This window comes from Ctenocephalides felis, unplaced genomic scaffold, assembly GCF_003426905.1.
Source record: "Ctenocephalides felis isolate EL2017-DRISC unplaced genomic scaffold, ASM342690v1 CF-g0.4_SCAFFOLD_03572, whole genome shotgun sequence".
Classification (NCBI taxonomy): Eukaryota; Metazoa; Arthropoda; class Insecta; order Siphonaptera; family Pulicidae; genus Ctenocephalides; species Ctenocephalides felis.
The window spans coordinates 16172322-16190640 of record NW_020539726.1 but is presented as its reverse complement, the minus strand read 5'-3'; the positions used below and the strand labels follow the sequence as shown (position 1 = coordinate 16190640).

At 31.5% G+C, this 18319-nt stretch overlaps 1 protein-coding gene across 1 annotated transcript; it reads right to left on the bottom strand.

Annotated features, from left to right (window-relative positions):
* Nucleotides 1-731: 731 nt before the first annotated feature.
* On the bottom strand, nt 732-12385 carry LOC113388167. The gene is made up of 3 exons (XM_026625569.1): nt 11751-12385; nt 11179-11591; nt 732-784 (listed from the first exon to the last, which is right to left on the bottom strand). The coding sequence occupies exons 1-3, from the start codon at nt 12383-12385 to the stop codon at nt 732-734; spliced, it is 1101 nt and encodes a 366-aa protein (XP_026481354.1).
* Nucleotides 12386-18319: the final 5934 nt, after the last annotated feature.

Sequence of the window (18319 nt, the reverse complement as noted above, 5' to 3'; positions counted from 1 at the left end):
TTTAAATATTACGATAATCGAACTTGAGATATTATTTTGAGAGATATAGGGTAATTATAAGCATAATTACAAATCCGGCCACTGTTTCTATTTGTCCCTAATATATCGACTTACGTGGTGAGTTCAAGTTTGTGGAGGTTAATAAATGATGTGCCTGGCATCATAACCGCTGGCACGTTTCCTGTATCGTTGTACATAGCGTGCTTACCGCCTACTCGCTACTCGCCTACTCCCAACATCCGTCTCCTCCGGATGATATTCCTACACATGTGAGGATTTCTGCATTACGTACTACTTGTATACATCATAATAAATATAAATGAGAAAAGTTGGCACAAAGACACCCGGAAATATTTCTTGCTTTCATGCATTTACTAATTCTAGAATATTCGCACACAGTAATACGCCAGTCGTAAAGGAATTGAATGTTAGTAGAGTAAGGTCATGAGAGGTTTATTGCATTATGTAGAGCTAAATTACAATCTTGCTTCAAGCAAATATTGCCTAAAATCAAAATACAAAAACTCTGTAAAAACTGACTTGATCAATAAGAATTTAACAAGCAACTTTAAAAAATGTTTTTTTTTTAATTTTATTTTCAATTACAATCAGAATACATGACAATTCTATGAGCTATTTGGCTTATGTCTTTCACTTGCACACATACACACACACTTTCAAACACACATATAGTTCATATAAGGTTGATGTAGTTTTAAGGTTTCTCCATATTATCCTTGGGCAGCTTCTTCTTCAGTCTTCTTGAAGTTGGTGTCTGAAGAAGCTGAATGACTATATAATTTGTATGATGTTTTTAATAGTGTGACGATGTTTTGTTAAAATGTAATGATTTTTACACCTCTCCTGAAATTGACAAAAAGTGAAACTGCAGAAAAATAAAAACAAAATCTTCTGACCATTGTCACAGATTTTAAACATTGACATAATCAATGTAACATGAATTTCTTTTAAATTCTTTCCATGGAAGTGCTGTGGCATAGTTCTCTAGCAAGTAGATTTGGATGATCCACCAGACAACTTTTGTATTTGTCTGAATGTGTCCGCATTTCATTGCTTATTGTGTCCATATGTGACGATAGAAATTTTAACACGGTTTATTATTCCAAGCGTTGATGAATTTTTATCATCAACCTGCTTCCGTAGGCTTATGATATTTTAACATGTCCATTAAAACGAGGTTCCTTCGAAGATCTTCAACATAAATTTTAAGATTCATGGGCCGATTCTACCGCACAACAGACCAATGTTATGGCAAGGCAATGATACACTCCAACTTACATACATTATAGTACTAAATTATACTGAATACTGTATAAATGTTATGTATTTGCTATGCATTCAGGCGTTTTACACATTAACTGCAACGTCACTTGAATGTTATGAAGCTGGGTCAGAAAGACCCTGATATCTAAGATCGTATTTTTGACATTTGTGCGGTTTCTAGGTTAGGATTTCTATCTGACAACCCGAGAAAAACGCTTGACTGAACAGCAACTACATGGATTTTGTCAATAATTAGAACGAATTAGTATGCCAAGTTCTTCATGACATAGCCTTGCCATAACATTGGTCTATTATGCGACAAAATCGGTCCATCAGTTAAGATCGGTCGATCTTTAACAAGAACTAATCAATTCAAATTGCAAATGATATTTTTAAAATCGATCCAGAATTTCTGACGGATTATTTTGTATTGTTTTCGTAATTCTAAAGAAACGGCTCGGCTGATCGTCTTGCAGAACTACTTTATACGAGTTAATGAGTTTCATAAAAATGACTTTTTGATTTTAGAAATTATTGCAGTGGAGAAAACAGCGACTAAAATGCTTATTTATGCTTACATACTTTAATTTTTGGTATCAACTCATTTAGAATGTCTTGAAATGTCATTAAAACGTAAATTCAGCCAATAGGATTTCCTTAATGTAAACTTTTTCTTCAAGAAGTTAATAATATTTGAATTTGAGTTAATATTTTATTACAAAATTAATTTGAAGATATTTAAAATCTTTGGCATTTAATTTGACTGGGCAAGGTGGTGAAAGTCGCTATAACTCCTATTGATTCTGAAAGTTCAAAGGGTGTATAATGAAGTATGTTTGCCCGAACAAGTTTCCATTATTGCATTGAGTCAGCGCCTTACATTACCATCATCTTTAGAGCTCATTGCTTTTAAAGAGTCAAAAGTGAGTTTTCATGTTCGATTTCTTTGAATTATAAGTGTTACTTGTATACAGATAGATTATATTGTTTATTATTTTGCTGTAAGTTGAATATTAGTAAATAATTACTAGAAATTAGTGTTTGTTTTCAAAAATGTGCGTTGGGTACGGTTGTGACAATTGTGGATCTTGTCCTGGGCGAAGATTAAACGTATAAAAAATCTAACTTAACTAAGACAAAATGCGAAAGAGAAAAGAAATGAGAAAATCAAAACTAAATACTTTTTACTAAAATTTGTGTAACACTTAATGCAAAATTATTTAATTAAAAGTATTCAATGGAAAAAAATAAAGTTAAGTACAAAATAGCTTCTAGATATTCATATTACATTATCATAATTATTTTTTCTCTATAAGCAATTGCTGATGAAAGTGCCCTAGAAAATGATACAATATAATATAATAAAACATTAAATTTCAATTTATTATTGAAATTAGTGTAATATTCTATGTTTTATAATAACAATAAGTGAGATAGGTAATATTTTAACAAATTTAAATTTGTCGTGAATTGAACACACATATTATTTGTTTATACATTTGTGCAATAAAAATGAAATCAAATACAATAATTATTCTTGATTAAGATTAGCAAACTTCAAAAGTTTTACAAAAACGTTAGAAAAATTTCAATTAAATCAAATAGAAAAAACGCATTATATTTCAATTATAATTGTTTATGAAAAAAGTTCATCTAAGTTTCAGAAAATTTAAAAGCGTTCCTTATTAGAACAAGTAACTCATTTGCATAATGTTCACGGAACATACACATCATAATTTTAATATACAAGAAATATTCCGCGATAAAAACTGCACACAATTTATTTCGCGGCGCTTTTGCTTAGCGTCGTCGCATTTAAAATTTTATTATTGCCATTGCATAATGGACCATACGATTTACGAGAGCAAGTACAATGAATTGCAGGAACTAAAAGCTAAATGTAGACATAAATAAGATAAGTTGAACATGATATGAAACAAATTTAGATAAATAGACTACAAAAGGAGTTTTTTGTTTTAATTTTTTTATGGAAATAGAAAAAGTTCCAAATTAATGCGCTTCTTTTTCTGAAAAGTTAACAGTGGTAACTTCTCGTTTGCATTTACATTAAATTAGCCTTTTGTCCTATATATTATTTTCAAGAAATATTGTTTTAAAAAATATCAGAAATTAAATATTGACCTGTTTAATTGTTCATTATTATTACGTTAACTTAATATCAGAAACTACTTTGAACTTATATATTTATCATCACATATTTTCACTTTTGCAACTTGGTCGTAGTAACTGCATTTACACGTAGGTAATTAACCAAAAAACACAATAATTGTTAGAATTTTCTTAACCGTATTGTAAATTATAAATCGTGTATTTTTATATTATGATTACTTCATTCTAGTTGTATTCTTAGATACATATTTGCAAGAATTCACTAATTAATTTCATGACTAATGATTTTTCAATTCTGACAACAAACATCAAAATTCACTTTAAAAACTCTTTTTGAAAGTTCATGGAATAAAGTCGTGCTTGATATTTTAAGTGCAGTTTAACAAGAAATTTTTTTTCGATTAATTTTTCAAACTAGTGGTGCATGGCATCGTGGCTTAAGGCAAATTGCTGGAACTTCCCATACCAAAAATTAAATGTTTTAATAAGGATTCAGTTTTATTTTAGAATTCTAAACAAAATCGATTTTTGAGATTTTTAAATTTTTTTAAAAGAATTGACCTTTTTGAAAAATTTGATTTTTTTATGTTTTGAAATATTTTGGAAATTTTGAACTTTTTTTTCAAAGCAATTTCTATACGTTAGCTGCGACTGAATAAAATTTGTTTCCTTATCAATACGAATCGAATGTTTTTTTAATTATTTAAATCGGTAGACACGTGTTACCGATATCGTCCGTAAATCCGAAATAATACCGAAATATATCAAAAATTTCATTTTTGTTTGCTTTTCTTTTGCTATAACCCCTACGGGAATTTCACAAGAAATGATTTTAAAAAATTAGTCATTTATTTCATTATAAATATTTTATTGATTTATTCCATATATTTAAACCAACCATTAGATATATAAACTTTTTTTTGAAAATTTTCTTTTTAACGTGGTTTATTATTTTGAAAATAGATAATTTGAAAAAATGTTAAGAGCTTTTAATTGGAGCATTTGAAAGAAAATGTGTGGCTACTATGAACCTTTACAACAGATATTGCAAAGTTAATGAATTCTTATTTATGATATTTTTTGTTAATTTTTGAGAGGAGCAATTAGCATTACTAAACACGGCAATATCAGAAAAAAATCACATGAAATGTACCAAGAAAACTAGTATCAAATTTCTTTTTGCAAAATTCCATTAGAAAACACTATTTTTTATATCAAATATATAAGACTGAAATGGCCCTAAATCAAAACTTCTTTCCTCTTGTCAGGCATATATGACGAACTAATTAACGTATTAAATAGCACAATAATAATTTACTAAAATATTCTGAAAAATATATTATAGGTCATACGTATTTGCTCATTAAGAAAATCAATTCGACATTTTTTACATCCAAGATTAAATTCATTTTCAATTTCACAAAGCATAAAAAGTTTAATGATTTACTACTTTAAGAAAACTTTCGCAGCAGTCAAAACTTCGAAATAAAACTAACGCGGAAAATTGTCATTTTCTTCTCGCTTCCATGAAGTTAATTACAGACATTCAACTCTTTATATTTTGGTGAATAACGAAGTTATATTTTGCTCCTATAACATCTATAAATTAAAGTTCTTGAATTATGAATGAAAACTTAATTCAGTTAAATTCGTTTTTACATAATTATTATTCGTTCCAATTCCGATGACCTACATGTAGTACAGAATAAATGATGCCACTATATAGTTTTATATGGTTATTGATGTTACTTCAGTTTTAGAGTTATTGAACTTTGGATATAATTTATAGGATATTGATCATACTTTTGGTGACAGTTTAACTTTTTATGAATAAAGATCAGTTAACGCGCATGAGGCTTTATGTCGTGGTTTTATGAAATTTGGGTAAAAGAACTTTGAAAAAAAACTTTCTTATTATATTAAAAGTTACCGATGTGAGCAAACTTAACTTCAAAATTTAATGTATATATATATGTCACAGAACTGACAGTTACTGTAACAGAAAAAAAAATTCTTAAGTTGATTGGAAAATAAAAGCTTTCATGTACATCTTAGAGCTTTGGTGGAATTTGACCATTTCTCGATTATTGTGGATAATTTTTATTATCTTATAATTTTTTTTATCTGTATTCGTAAATAACATTTTTTGAATCAAGAATAATGACACAATTGACTTTTTGTTGAACTATATTTTTAAAAATTTAAAAATCGGTCAACCTTGACCTCATGAAAATTTTATCAGTTCTTCATCTTGTCAATACAAATGTTTTTTGAATTACTAAAATCGGACGCTCCGTTCTCTTAAAATCCGAGCTACCGTTTTCGGCACTTTTTGGCCCGTATCTTCGGAACGGCCAGACCTGCCTTCGCCAAAAACTAATCAGCACGTCTCCTTATCAATACAAATAGAATGTTTTTTGAATTATTCAAATCGGTTGATCCGTGTTCCCGAAATCGTCGACGAAAATTTGTATCCAAACACACACACATGCACGCACATACACACACACACTCCTTCAAAGAAGATGTTCTACTGGGATAATTTAATTTGGTTTTTGATCAACTAATAATAATATGTATTTGAATTTAAGCAAAACTTGGTTTCAGCATATAAACCTACGAATTTTTTATTTAACCTTACACATCATTAATTGATTCATACTTTAATTGGAAATATATATGATAAACAACATATAATAATTATTGATTACTACCGTGTAATTAGTTGTTACACGACTAACAACTAATTATTAGTCTATAATTCATTGTTACCGTTTTTTTTTGTAAATTTTCTATATTTACTTTATACGAATTGTACTAAAAAACTATTTGGGTTTAAAACGTAAAATATGTAATTCTTTAAACATGAAAGAGGTGAAAATAAATAAACATGAAAAAAACGCCATTTGGCGATCGAAAAACAGGTATTTTGTAATTCGAATCAACCGATAAGAATATCGGTAGTATCAAAAACGTCGAAGAAATTTTAAAATTTTCAAAGTTTTGAAAAAGGAAATTAAAAAACTATAGTTTTCAAAAAATTTCCAACTTAGAAATTTTTCAAAATACATTTTTAAATTTGCAAAAAATCACATTTTTCTTTTTTGAGCTTTTAAAAATGTCAACTTAGGACGCAGAAAGTTCCAGCAATTAGCCGTAAGGCACGATGTTTATTAAAATTAAAGTTTATTACCCTTAGCAACAGTGACACGGTTTTTTCTTTAAAAAAAATAAGTTTTCATGTGAAAATAGCCCTTAGGAGGCATTGCTGCAGTCAAAAATAAATAAGTATTACAGAAATTCTAATAACAACTTCATCACATAGAGATAGGACCGTTTGTTTGATTTGCATTTTTTAAAAGGCCTCGTCGTTTAAGAATCAGCAGCATGACTTAGAGCCTCCTTAAGTTCGGTTTGTTAGTTAAACTATAAACAGACAACAACATAAATATATAATAAATAAATAATAATATAAATAAATTTTCATCTGAACATTGTCAATTCTATCAAGTATTGTATCTGTTTAATCAGTCATCTATGATTCTTCGTCTCCAATTCAAATATCGCACATGAACATGAATATCAAACTACCACCTCATAGTTGACAAAACCAGCGTGATTCTAATTCAAACATCAGTTTTCGTAATTCCATCGTGTTACATACGAGTATTAGAATTCCATCCCACTAGACAAATTACGAGCAAGATGTTTGTGTATCGAGAGGAACGAATATATATGCATAACCATGCTCGAGAGGGTCTGACATTGCATTTATAATACAGCTGATGCAGCAAATGCATGCGCCCACATGCATTGAAATGCACCGCCTTCTATGTTTGAAGTTTCATATCGACATGTTCTTGTAAACAGCAGCATGTAATTAATTTAATTATTTAATACTATATTTGACTTCGACTGTAGTATTAAAAATATAAATTTATATACTAGATATTCGTAACACGAATGGTACTTGCCTTTTCATCACATCTGATCCTGCAATCACTGGTGATGTTCCATTTATTTTGGTTCTATGTTTTCTGCTAATATTCTGTCATTTTTATCCAAACATATAATTACATTTGTGTCACAAAGGCAATTTATATTTTAGAAAATTTAATAAATTTATTTTAATATTTACATTTTTTATTCATAATTATTAAAAACTAGGTCAGATCAGTAAGCTGAGTTCAACTCCGCCTCGAATCAGGTAAGAATAGTGAGATATTTTGCGTTGCCATTTTACACCGCAGTGCCCAAATTAATTTTCAATTGGAAAAACATTTGTGATATATGGGCTCGTCCGTAGGTAAGGGGTTAAGAGCGACGGGACTTGATTCAGAGGTCCCGGGTTCGATACCCACTTCGAGCAGCCTGTTGTCAGTCGGTAGTGACAACGGTTTTCACTTGAAAATATAGATATCAATATGTTTCCAAGTAAAAATAGCTCTCGCCCGGCATTGCTGCTCTAATAAAAAGTCAGCCCTATTAGATAAATTCTAATAATAAAATCAACAAATATGGATGAATTAACCATCGGGTTACCATCTAAAAATACTAAGGAAGGAGAAGTTTTAGCCTATAGGACATGATTGCTATTAAGATTTGAAAATAATTTTTTTATCTATATTAAGACAATATTTTTTGAGATCCAAACCGTGACGGTTGCTTTTAGTTTTGCTAATCCGGGTTGGCAGGGGTAATGTTTTCTATACTAAAAAACAAACTCCTTATTCGGGAAGTTAATAACTCAAATATGATTTAAAGTAACAAATACTATTCAAGGGTGCACTAAAAATTAGGATTTTTTTAAATAAATTGTTTTTTTTTTTAATGGCAATTACGGATCCTTAGTTAGAAATTTATTATTCGAGTATGTTATGTAATATCTAGACTATGTTAATCTGTCTTTAAAATTTTGAATTCGTCAACATATTGTTTGATATTTTCACTTTCAGATATTTCATGGATAATTGTAATTTTTGATTCCATGATGAATAAATAATATAGAACAGCCCACATGGAATCAATTAGAGGTTAAGTGGTTTATAAATATTCTTATGTGTCATAATAGACGAATACTACACAGATGGGGCAAAAATTACTTAATGACATATGTTAATAACAAATATAAGAAACTTTTAATTGGCGTGCGCTCTATCTAAATGTTTATATTAAGAGCTAATACTATTAGAGATTCATTTTTTATTTATAAATATATAAATATTTATAATATATAATATTTATAACATATATAAATATTATATATATATATAAATATTTATATATATATATATATATATATATATATATATATATATATATAAATATATTTCTTCTGTATAGATGTATGAACTCAAACTCCTTCTACACGGTTATTCGACTTTTGATAAATATTTTTGGAGTTTGTTATAGAATTTTTTTTAAAATGTCATTAATTATGAAACTATAGTAATATTGTAGAAATAAATAAAAAAATGCAAACAGCAACATATTATTGTGTGACATTGAAAACATTTTAACAAGTGAGAATTGTCACCTGCCAGAAATGTCAATTTACTTGAAATTTGATTTTATGTTAAATTATGAGCCTAGACAACATTAGAACGTAATATATTCATGATTGTGAATGAGGAAAATGTAATGTCTATTTTTTCAGATATTAAAATAATATAAGATACAGTAATTGGAACTTTTGTAGGTATGATGGGTACAACAAAAACGTCAGTCGGGTCAGCTAGTATATATATATATATATATATATTATATTTTTTTTTTTTTTTTTGTATAGCGAAGGAAATGCTTTTATGCATCCCAGACCGGTCTTCTGTCTGGGTATGTCGGACTCGATACCGCCCTGGTATAATACCGACTAAAACCTCCGCTTTGCCCCTGCCTCTGGTCCCCACGGAAACCGCCGCTAGGCATTACTTCGTGGGGGGAGGATCTAGAATGTTACAATTCTTAACTTGTTATAAACAATGTTATAATTCATAAACATTTTACTTATCTTTTAAATGGGCGAAGTCCCATTCGTCCTTTCTCTCTCTATAGAACGCAGGTCCATTAAAACGTCTCTCGCAAATCTGTCTATGGCGTTCCAAGCAGCTTCACTTGTCAGCATCACTTCAACAACATTACCTGGGGTAATTGTGCGTCTCAATGTCTCCTCCACATCATCCCGTAGAGCACCAAATCGCGGGCACACGAAGAACACGTGCTCAGCATCTTCAATTTCGCCCAAACAATATGGGCAATCCGGCGAGCTATCGTGCTTGAATCGGTGTAGGTAGGCTCGAAAACAGCCATGCCCCGATAGCATTTGCGTAGTATAATAGTTTACTTCGCCGTGCTTGCGACTTAGCCAGACTTTGATGTTAGGAATGAGACGATGCGTCCATCTGCCCTTTACAGCGACATCCCACAGTCGCTGCCATCGGTCAATGCTGTTCTGCCGTTCTTCTAATCTTAACTTTTCAGGACACAGTTGTTGATGTCTTCTATGGTAAATTGTCCGTCTTTCCTCTGCTAAGACTAAGAGAGGCACAGTTCCTGAAATGACGCACACTGCTTCCGCCGATATTGTGCGAAATGCGCAAGCAATTCTTATAGCACTGAGACGGTATAAGGGCCCTGCCATTCTCCTCGATTTTTGAGATTTAAGAGCATCACCCCATATGGAGATACCATATGTCAGCACTGAAGTAATAACTGACGATAGTAATATCCTTCTGGTTTGTTTAGGACCTCCAATATTAGGCATCAGTCGAGCAAGTTTCGTCCTAACTATTGACGCCTTAGCACTAACGTGTTCCACCTGTTGATTGAAATTCAAACGAGCATCAAGCATTACGCCAAGGTAACAGATGTGAGGTTTTGACGTGATCTCAAGATTTCCTATCTTTAGCTTGATGGTCTCAATTCTTTTCCTACTAGTGATAAGAACAGCTTCACTTTTTTGTTGTGCTAATTGGAGATTCATTGTTCCCATCCACCGATTAATTTTTCTGAATGTAATATCGAATAGGCTTACGATGTCATCAATTTGTTTGGAGACAACCACTATGGCAACATCGTCTGCATATGCTACTAGTTTCACACATTCTGGAAACTCTAGTCTCAAAAGGCCATCATACATAATATTCCACAGCAAAGGGCCTAGAACAGAGCCCTGCGGCACACCTCCTGTTATATTATATTCTTCTGTACCATCGCGTGAATGGTACATTAGAATTCTGTCTGTAAAGTAGCTTGCGACTATATTGCATAGGTATGCTGGCACGTTCTTGTCACGGAGTGCATTCATAATGCAATCCCAGTTTGCAGAATTAAAAGCATTTTTTATATCCAATGTAGCTACAAGGCAGTACTTTTTGGAACCCCCCTTCCATCTGGTTCCAGCAATTGCCTCCTTGGCGGTATTAACTACCAAGTTTATAGCATCGATAGTTGATCGCCCTTTGCGAAAACCATACTGATTGTCTGCTAGGATTGGATCAACTACTGCATCTATTCTTTGGTGAATTATTCTTTCAAAAATTTTACCCGCTGTATCCAGCATGCATATTGGACGATAGGATGATGGTTCATCTGGTGGTTTTTTTCCTTTGGGAATAAGCACTAGTCTTTGCTGTTTCCATTTTCGTGGAAAAACCCCTTCTTTCAGGCATGTATTATATGCATTAAGAAACATTGTCGGAGATGTCATAATTGATGTTTTCAAGGCAATATTAGGAATTCCATCTAATCCCGGTGCCTTGCTATTACCAACGCGATGACAAGCTTCCATCAGTTCTTGCAGTGTTATAAGTGGAATATTATTCTGTTCTACATGTGTTACCTGGTAGTTCAAATTAGGTTGTCGTGGAAACAAAGTAGTTACTATTTTATTCAATAGTCGTGGGCAAGTTGGTGAAGGTATTGGCTGGCTTTTGAGGCGAGACATTACAGTCTTATAAGGTCTTCCCCATGGATTTTCCTCGACTTCATCCAAAAGTTCTTTCCAGCACCTAACTTTACTATCTTTGATAGCTTTATTTAGTTGTCTACGTGCTTGTTTATATTCCACTACCAGTTGTGCAGAATTACTGAGACTATATCCACGCTGAGAGATCCTTCTTTTCTTTAGGCACTCTTTACGAAGAGAGCTGATTTCTTCAGTCCACCAGTGCACAGATTGTCTTTGATTTATGCCATGTTTACGAGTCATACTGATATCACAGGCTTCGGTTATTCTCTCCATCAGCTCTCTAGTATGCTCATCTGCGTGTTCTGAAATTATAGGTTTGCAATTTAAGGCAACTCTCATGGCGCTTTCATCAAAAGATTTTATTTTCCACCCAATGGCTTTAGATATTTTCGCATGTCTTCTAATGTTTCTATCTGTTGATATTTCCCAGATGATTGCATTGTGGTCACTAGCAGTGTAGATATCTAATACCTCCCAATTGCAAATTCCTCTGACGAGGCTATTGCTAACAAAAGTAAGGTCTATTATTGAGCTTGCACTGCCCTTTTCAAAGGTTGGTTTATCACCATTATTAAGTAAAACCACGTCAAGTGCATTGAAGGCCTCCAAAAGTGCTTTACCTCTTGCATTAGTCTTCCTACTTCCCCAGTCTACCGCCCATGCGTTAAAGTCACCGGCTATCGCTACGGGGTGGTGTCGTTTTGCATCCTCCACAAGACGATCTAAAAAATCGACAAAATCTGGCAAATAAAGACTAGGTGGAGCGTAACAGCTGTATAAATGTATGCCATCTAATGATGCTGCGACAAATCCAGCGTTGCTATTGTTAACAACATTTTGGAAACAAAACTTGCCACAGGACCAAATAACGGCTTTGGTGGTACTGTCCGTTTCCCATGGCCAATCAGTTAGATGTTTGTAAAGTTCTGATAAGAGGGCAACATCAATTTTCATATCTCTTACCGTCTGCATAAGCAAGTCGTGTGCAGCCTCACAATGATTCATGTTTAGCTGTATTATCTTCATGCTTTTGCGTTCATTATTTTCTCTATGGCCTCCCTATATAGAGGACATCTGTGAGTGCCGGCATGATGTGCTACATTTTCAGAGTTTCCATTTTCAGCGCATAGTGCACATTTTGCTGCATTTATACAGTTGGCTATTTTGTGACCTTCTTGTCCACATCTAAAGCATAGATTGGTCCGATTCACTTCGCTCTTGCACTGTGATCCATAATGTCCGAATAGCCAGCATTTAAAACATCGAATTGGTTTCTTGATGATTTTAATTTGACAGTTGACCCATCCTATTCGTATTTTGCTACTTGCTTTGAGCAGATCGTGTACAACTGCCGCTGGAAGAGCTACAGTAGCAATCTGGGTACCTCTATACGCCTTACGAAGCCTAATTTCTTCTGCTGGTGTGTTGCAGGCTCCCCCGGTTGCTTTTTGTAGTGCTATCTGGATATCAATTTTTGAGGTTTCATCATCAATATCCCTTATTTCTATAGTTTCTTGGTGCCCCTTATAAATAACTTCGGCCTCATCCTTTAACACACCTGCGATAATCTGTTGCAGTCCTTGGCCTTTGTCCTCACTTTTCTTAGAAATAGTTATCAACAAGTCTCCATTTCTGGTTTTGTTTATTTTCTCTACTGTCGTATTTACCTTGTCATCAGGGACATCATGTTTGATGCGACGTAATATTTCGGAATAATTAACTTTTTCGGTCGGCCGGATTAATAAGGCATTTGGTTTTGGAAAAATTCTATGATTTTTTATCATTTTATGGTTAGAGTCCTGTTCTGACAGATGTACCCTTGCTTCCTTTTTTTCTGTTTTCTCGGCTGAACTTTATGCCAGTCATTTACCTCGATTTTTTCTTCATTACATATTTCTATGATCGTCTGACGTCTTGGCAAACCATTTTTCTCATTAACCTGATTATTGCTTATATGTTGTGAGTTTCGGTTTCTTGTGGCTTTGCATGTGTCCTGCCGTACACTTTTTTCTATAGGGGCTGTCTCACAACATTGCACCTCATTTATCATAACTTCCGTATCATCCGTGGTTCGGCCTTTTTCCTCTAACAATTGGTTGTCTAAATCAATAAATCTTTTAATTACGGCCGCTATGTTGCCTGTTTTTATTTTCACCTCTTTATGTATGTTTGACTTTGATTTGACAATCATATGCAGTTCATTTATCAGATTCTCAAGGCACTTCAATGACTCATTCCGTTGTAAAATGACATTTTCCGGAATTATATGTGACAGTTCAGCCACTGGTTCTACTTTACTAGTCATACCGTCGCATGAGCTGGTCAGCGGGTTTCGGGCTATATCTGATATACCTGAACATAGCGTTGTGTTCAAATTATTGTGTGATTTATTGATTGCATCACCAGCATTGTTTGACACTATGTCCCCACTAATGGGGATCATTTTAACAAAAATTCTACCTGCACCCAGAGGCGAGGATCATTCAGCTCACTAACTTATTAGTAACTTATTAAAACTGATGGAACTAATTATAAATTTTGTACGACAAAATAACTAATTTCTAATATTATATAACTAATTTCTATATATTATATAACTATGCATTATATTATGTATAAGTGTGTCTACACCTGCTGACTTTTTTATGTATATCTATATCTACTGACTTTTTTCTCATTTTTTATCGTCCAAAATACAGGCGAGGTATAAGCTCAAATATATGTGTGGCAATGATATTCGCATATACATAAAATTTTTCGCAGGCATATTTGCGATTCTCTCTGAATGAGATGGAGTTCGTAGATACTCTACTAGAGTCCATAAAATGTGATAATACTACAATGGCAAGTCAATTCCCTTCGAATCATATCTTTTTCATTTTATGCTTTCACGCTCGTTAAGAAGTTTTATGATATTTAATGGCATGATCCTTATCGGTTTTTATACAGAAAATGAGCTTAATTATTTTTTCTTATCTGGTTTTCATAATATTCTGCAAAGTACCACAGAAAACTAAGTGAACGACGTTGCTAGATGTTCACAACATCATCAGTTTCAGATCGAAAAAAAGATCGAAAAATGAGAAAAAAAATGATCCTAGAAAAAATATGTGTGACTTTCTTGTGTCTTCAATACTAATCAAGATGTAAAATACCTTATAAGGTATTGTTCTAACAAGAAAAAAAAAGGTAAGTTACAATAGATAGTTTCGATTTCACTCCATTTGGAAGAGTATATTGTTTTGTTTGAGATCTCCTGGTCAGTATCTGAAAAAATATTCTGTATTGATTCACAGACTATTAGATATATATAATTAAGGAATCGTACTGATTTTTTGCAATCAAAATTAAAGTTTCCAAAACTCAATCCTTATTAATTCAACTAGTTATTAATTTACTAGTTAATTATATGTAGGTAAGTTCATGCAACTTCCTGCGAAGCAAAATGTCACGTACACCTAGTTAGATATTAATTAAATCATTATATGTAAATTATTTCCTATTAATGAGATTGTAGTGCATTCAATTCCAATAATATCGATATGATATAATCCTAAATTATGGACTATATTATATTGTTTGTGATAGATTACCATATCGAATAGTTTGAACGGGTAATATGGTAAATGATATTATATTACATAAACATTTTGTATCAGATACGCTAAACAGAGAGATTCTCAATGCTAGTTTTATAAGCAAAATTTTTGAAAAAAAATCACTTACTAGTTAAATGGCATAAAAATATATTGTTTTCTGGAATTTACATAAAATTTGTTATTGCACAACATGTTACATAGAAATCCCATAGCACTATAGTCAATCCAGTATATTCCAGTTGAAGGTAATTATTGAACCCAATTCGAGGAATTCTAATACACCCGCAGACTTACATTTGCTAATTGCTGTATTGTAATCTTAAAATTTTTAAATGCTGTTTTTTATAATAACAACAATAATTGGCTAACTATAAGATAAAAAAAATTAACGAAGGTTATTTTATGGCCGAATAATTATGCTACAAAAGATAATGTTATGGCGAAATATCCATATTATGTCTTAGAATTAAAGATTTGCAGCTTTTTTTAAATATTTTTAAAAATAATGACTCAAATATGAAAATAATTTCATACTGTAATTCTATACTAAACTGCGTTTAAAAGTCGTACTTAATTAATGGTCGAGTACGTTTGATACCAATAAAATTCTAGTATAGTATAATTTTAATATTCTCATATAAAATTTTTAGACCAAAAAGTTGAGCTATATATTTCCCATATATCTTATTATTAGAAATTCTTTAATACTGTTAATTTTTAATTTGAAGCTCAAGGCCGAAAAAGGTACATATGTTATTTTTATTTAGTAACATATTACTATCATATTTTCTGCGATATCATTTTTGCTTGAAATTAAAAATACTAAATCACTGCTAAACTAAATCAAGTATAAAGACTGGTTTGAAAACTTATCTAAGATGGTTAAGTTTAAAACAAAATTCAGATGGTAAAGGTTGCTTCGTAGACACAGTGACTTTAATGAAATGTTACATAGTTATATAATTCTTATCTGAATAATCTTCATCTGGAATCTGTGTTATGAACTTATCATAATTAAATAGAATAATACGTATACATAACTTGTTTCGAATAGTGTTGAAGACTTGGTTGAACTATTTTATTTTGGCAAATCATGTTAATATGATGTTGGCTCTTAATGTGTTGGTAGTGATGAAACTGCCAAAAAGCTATACCTATGATTCTTAAATAAAGTGAGCGTTTAATTACATTTTCGATACTGTCAACCGCCAAATAGCACAAATGTCAAATATCAAAATGTCAAAATTTGCCTAATTTAATATAATTCAATTAATAAGTGCGGCACATCAGCACCTTTAATTTTAAATAGCTTAGTCTTATTTTCTTGTAACATGAAACAAGTAACCAAGAATAGTTATTACCCTTATAGTAATACTGAACGCAATAAGTGTGATTTGTCACAGAGAATAGGCCCATTGTTGGATACAAATTGTTATAAATGTGAAAAAATTGTATGCATATATTCTAAATATAGTCTGAATTTGAATAAATAGAATGCAATCAAAACAAATTATTATATTCCTAGATCGAATTATATATGTATATTACAAAAGTGTTCGCAATGGACAACCCTGATTGAAAGTATTTTTTAAGTAATATTTCAGCTTTTATATAATCTCAACAAAATCTGAATTAATATTTGGCAATTATTAAGTGCAGGCGATATGAAAATTTATTCGACTACTAAAATGATTTCTACGAAATAAGAGTTTATGGTTTTTTTTTTTTTTTTTTTTTTTTTTTATTTTTATATAATTATAATTTATTTCTTAAATATCTACATTATAATTTACAAAATTTTGTACATAAATGAATTATTCTTATTTTTATTTCTTATTATGTAGTCTTTCCGCTTCTCTCTTAAATTCCTTTCGATTAATGTTAATTCTTCAATTCCATTGTATATATTATTTAGAACACCAGATAATAGCCATATTATGATATTGTTTTCTTCTTCTGGTCTTTTCATAATGTCGAATTTTATTAATTTATAATCTTTCTCATTTAGATTAATTTTTAATAATTAACTTCCCGTAGGGTAAGTTATAGTAATCGCAAAAAAATCGAAAATGAAAATTTTTGCATTTCTCGACGTTTCAAAACCTTCTGAACATTTTGGCATACCTTAGAAAAAATGGATGTATGTGTGTGTGTGTGTGTGTGTGTGTGTATGTATGTATGTATGTATGTATGTATGTATGTATGTATGTATGTATGTATGTGTGTGTATGTATGTGCGGATACAAATTTTCGTCGACGATTTTGGGAACACGGATCAACCGATTTGAATAATTCAAAAAACATTCGATTCGTATTGATAAGGAGACGTGCTGATTAGTTTTTGGCAAAGGCAGGTCTAGCCGTTCCGAAGATACGGGGCAAAAAGTGCCAAGAACGGTACCTCCGTTTTTAAGAGAACGGAGCGTCCGATTTGAATAATTCAAAAAACATTTTACTTGTATTGACAAGATGTAGAATTGATCAAATTTTCATGGAGGCAGGTCTAGCGGTTTCGGAGATCTAATGAAAAAAGTAAAAAATAATGCCATTCGGCGGTTAAAAATTATCCTTAGACATATGCACATCAAATTATCAGATATTTTATAGAGATTTTAACAATAAGTATATTTTTTTTTTACATTTTTATGGGTTCCGTACCAATGCTTATGCGTTAGACGGCGGCGCGGCACATGCGCGCTTTGACATTTCGTCTCTATGCAGTTCAAGCAGTGCGATTGCTTTGAAAAAAAGTTCAGAATTTCCAAAATATGTCAAAATGAAGAAAACATTTTTTTCAAAAAAATTTTTGTATCCAAAAAAAAATTTTTTTTTCAAAAAAAAATTTTTTTTTCATATAATTTTTTTTTCAAAAAAAAGTAATTTTTTGTCAAATTTATAGTTTCTCAGAAATCTTATTTTTTTTAATTAATTTTTTTTCAAAAATGTTAATCGTTTTTAAAAAAATAATAATTTTTGGTACGGGAAGTTCCAGCAATTTGCCTTAAGGCACGATGCCCTAATTGCCTTAAGACAGAATTCCACTTACAGCTAGTTTCAGTCTATGCTTCATCCAATTCCATATCGTTTTATTTTCACCGCACTCTGTTAAGAAATGTATTGCATTTTCTTCTTTATTACATTTTGTACAATTAGCAGTATCAGCCATTTTCATTTTAAACAGCTTCATTTTCATGGCTATGCATTCATTGACTATCATATAGTTCGTGGTTCTCCAGTCAGAAGGAATATTTTGTTTTTTAAATTCTTCCAAATATTATTCCAGTTCAAATTCGGGGTTTTCTCCATTATTCTTGGAGTATAATCATTAGTTAGTTTTATA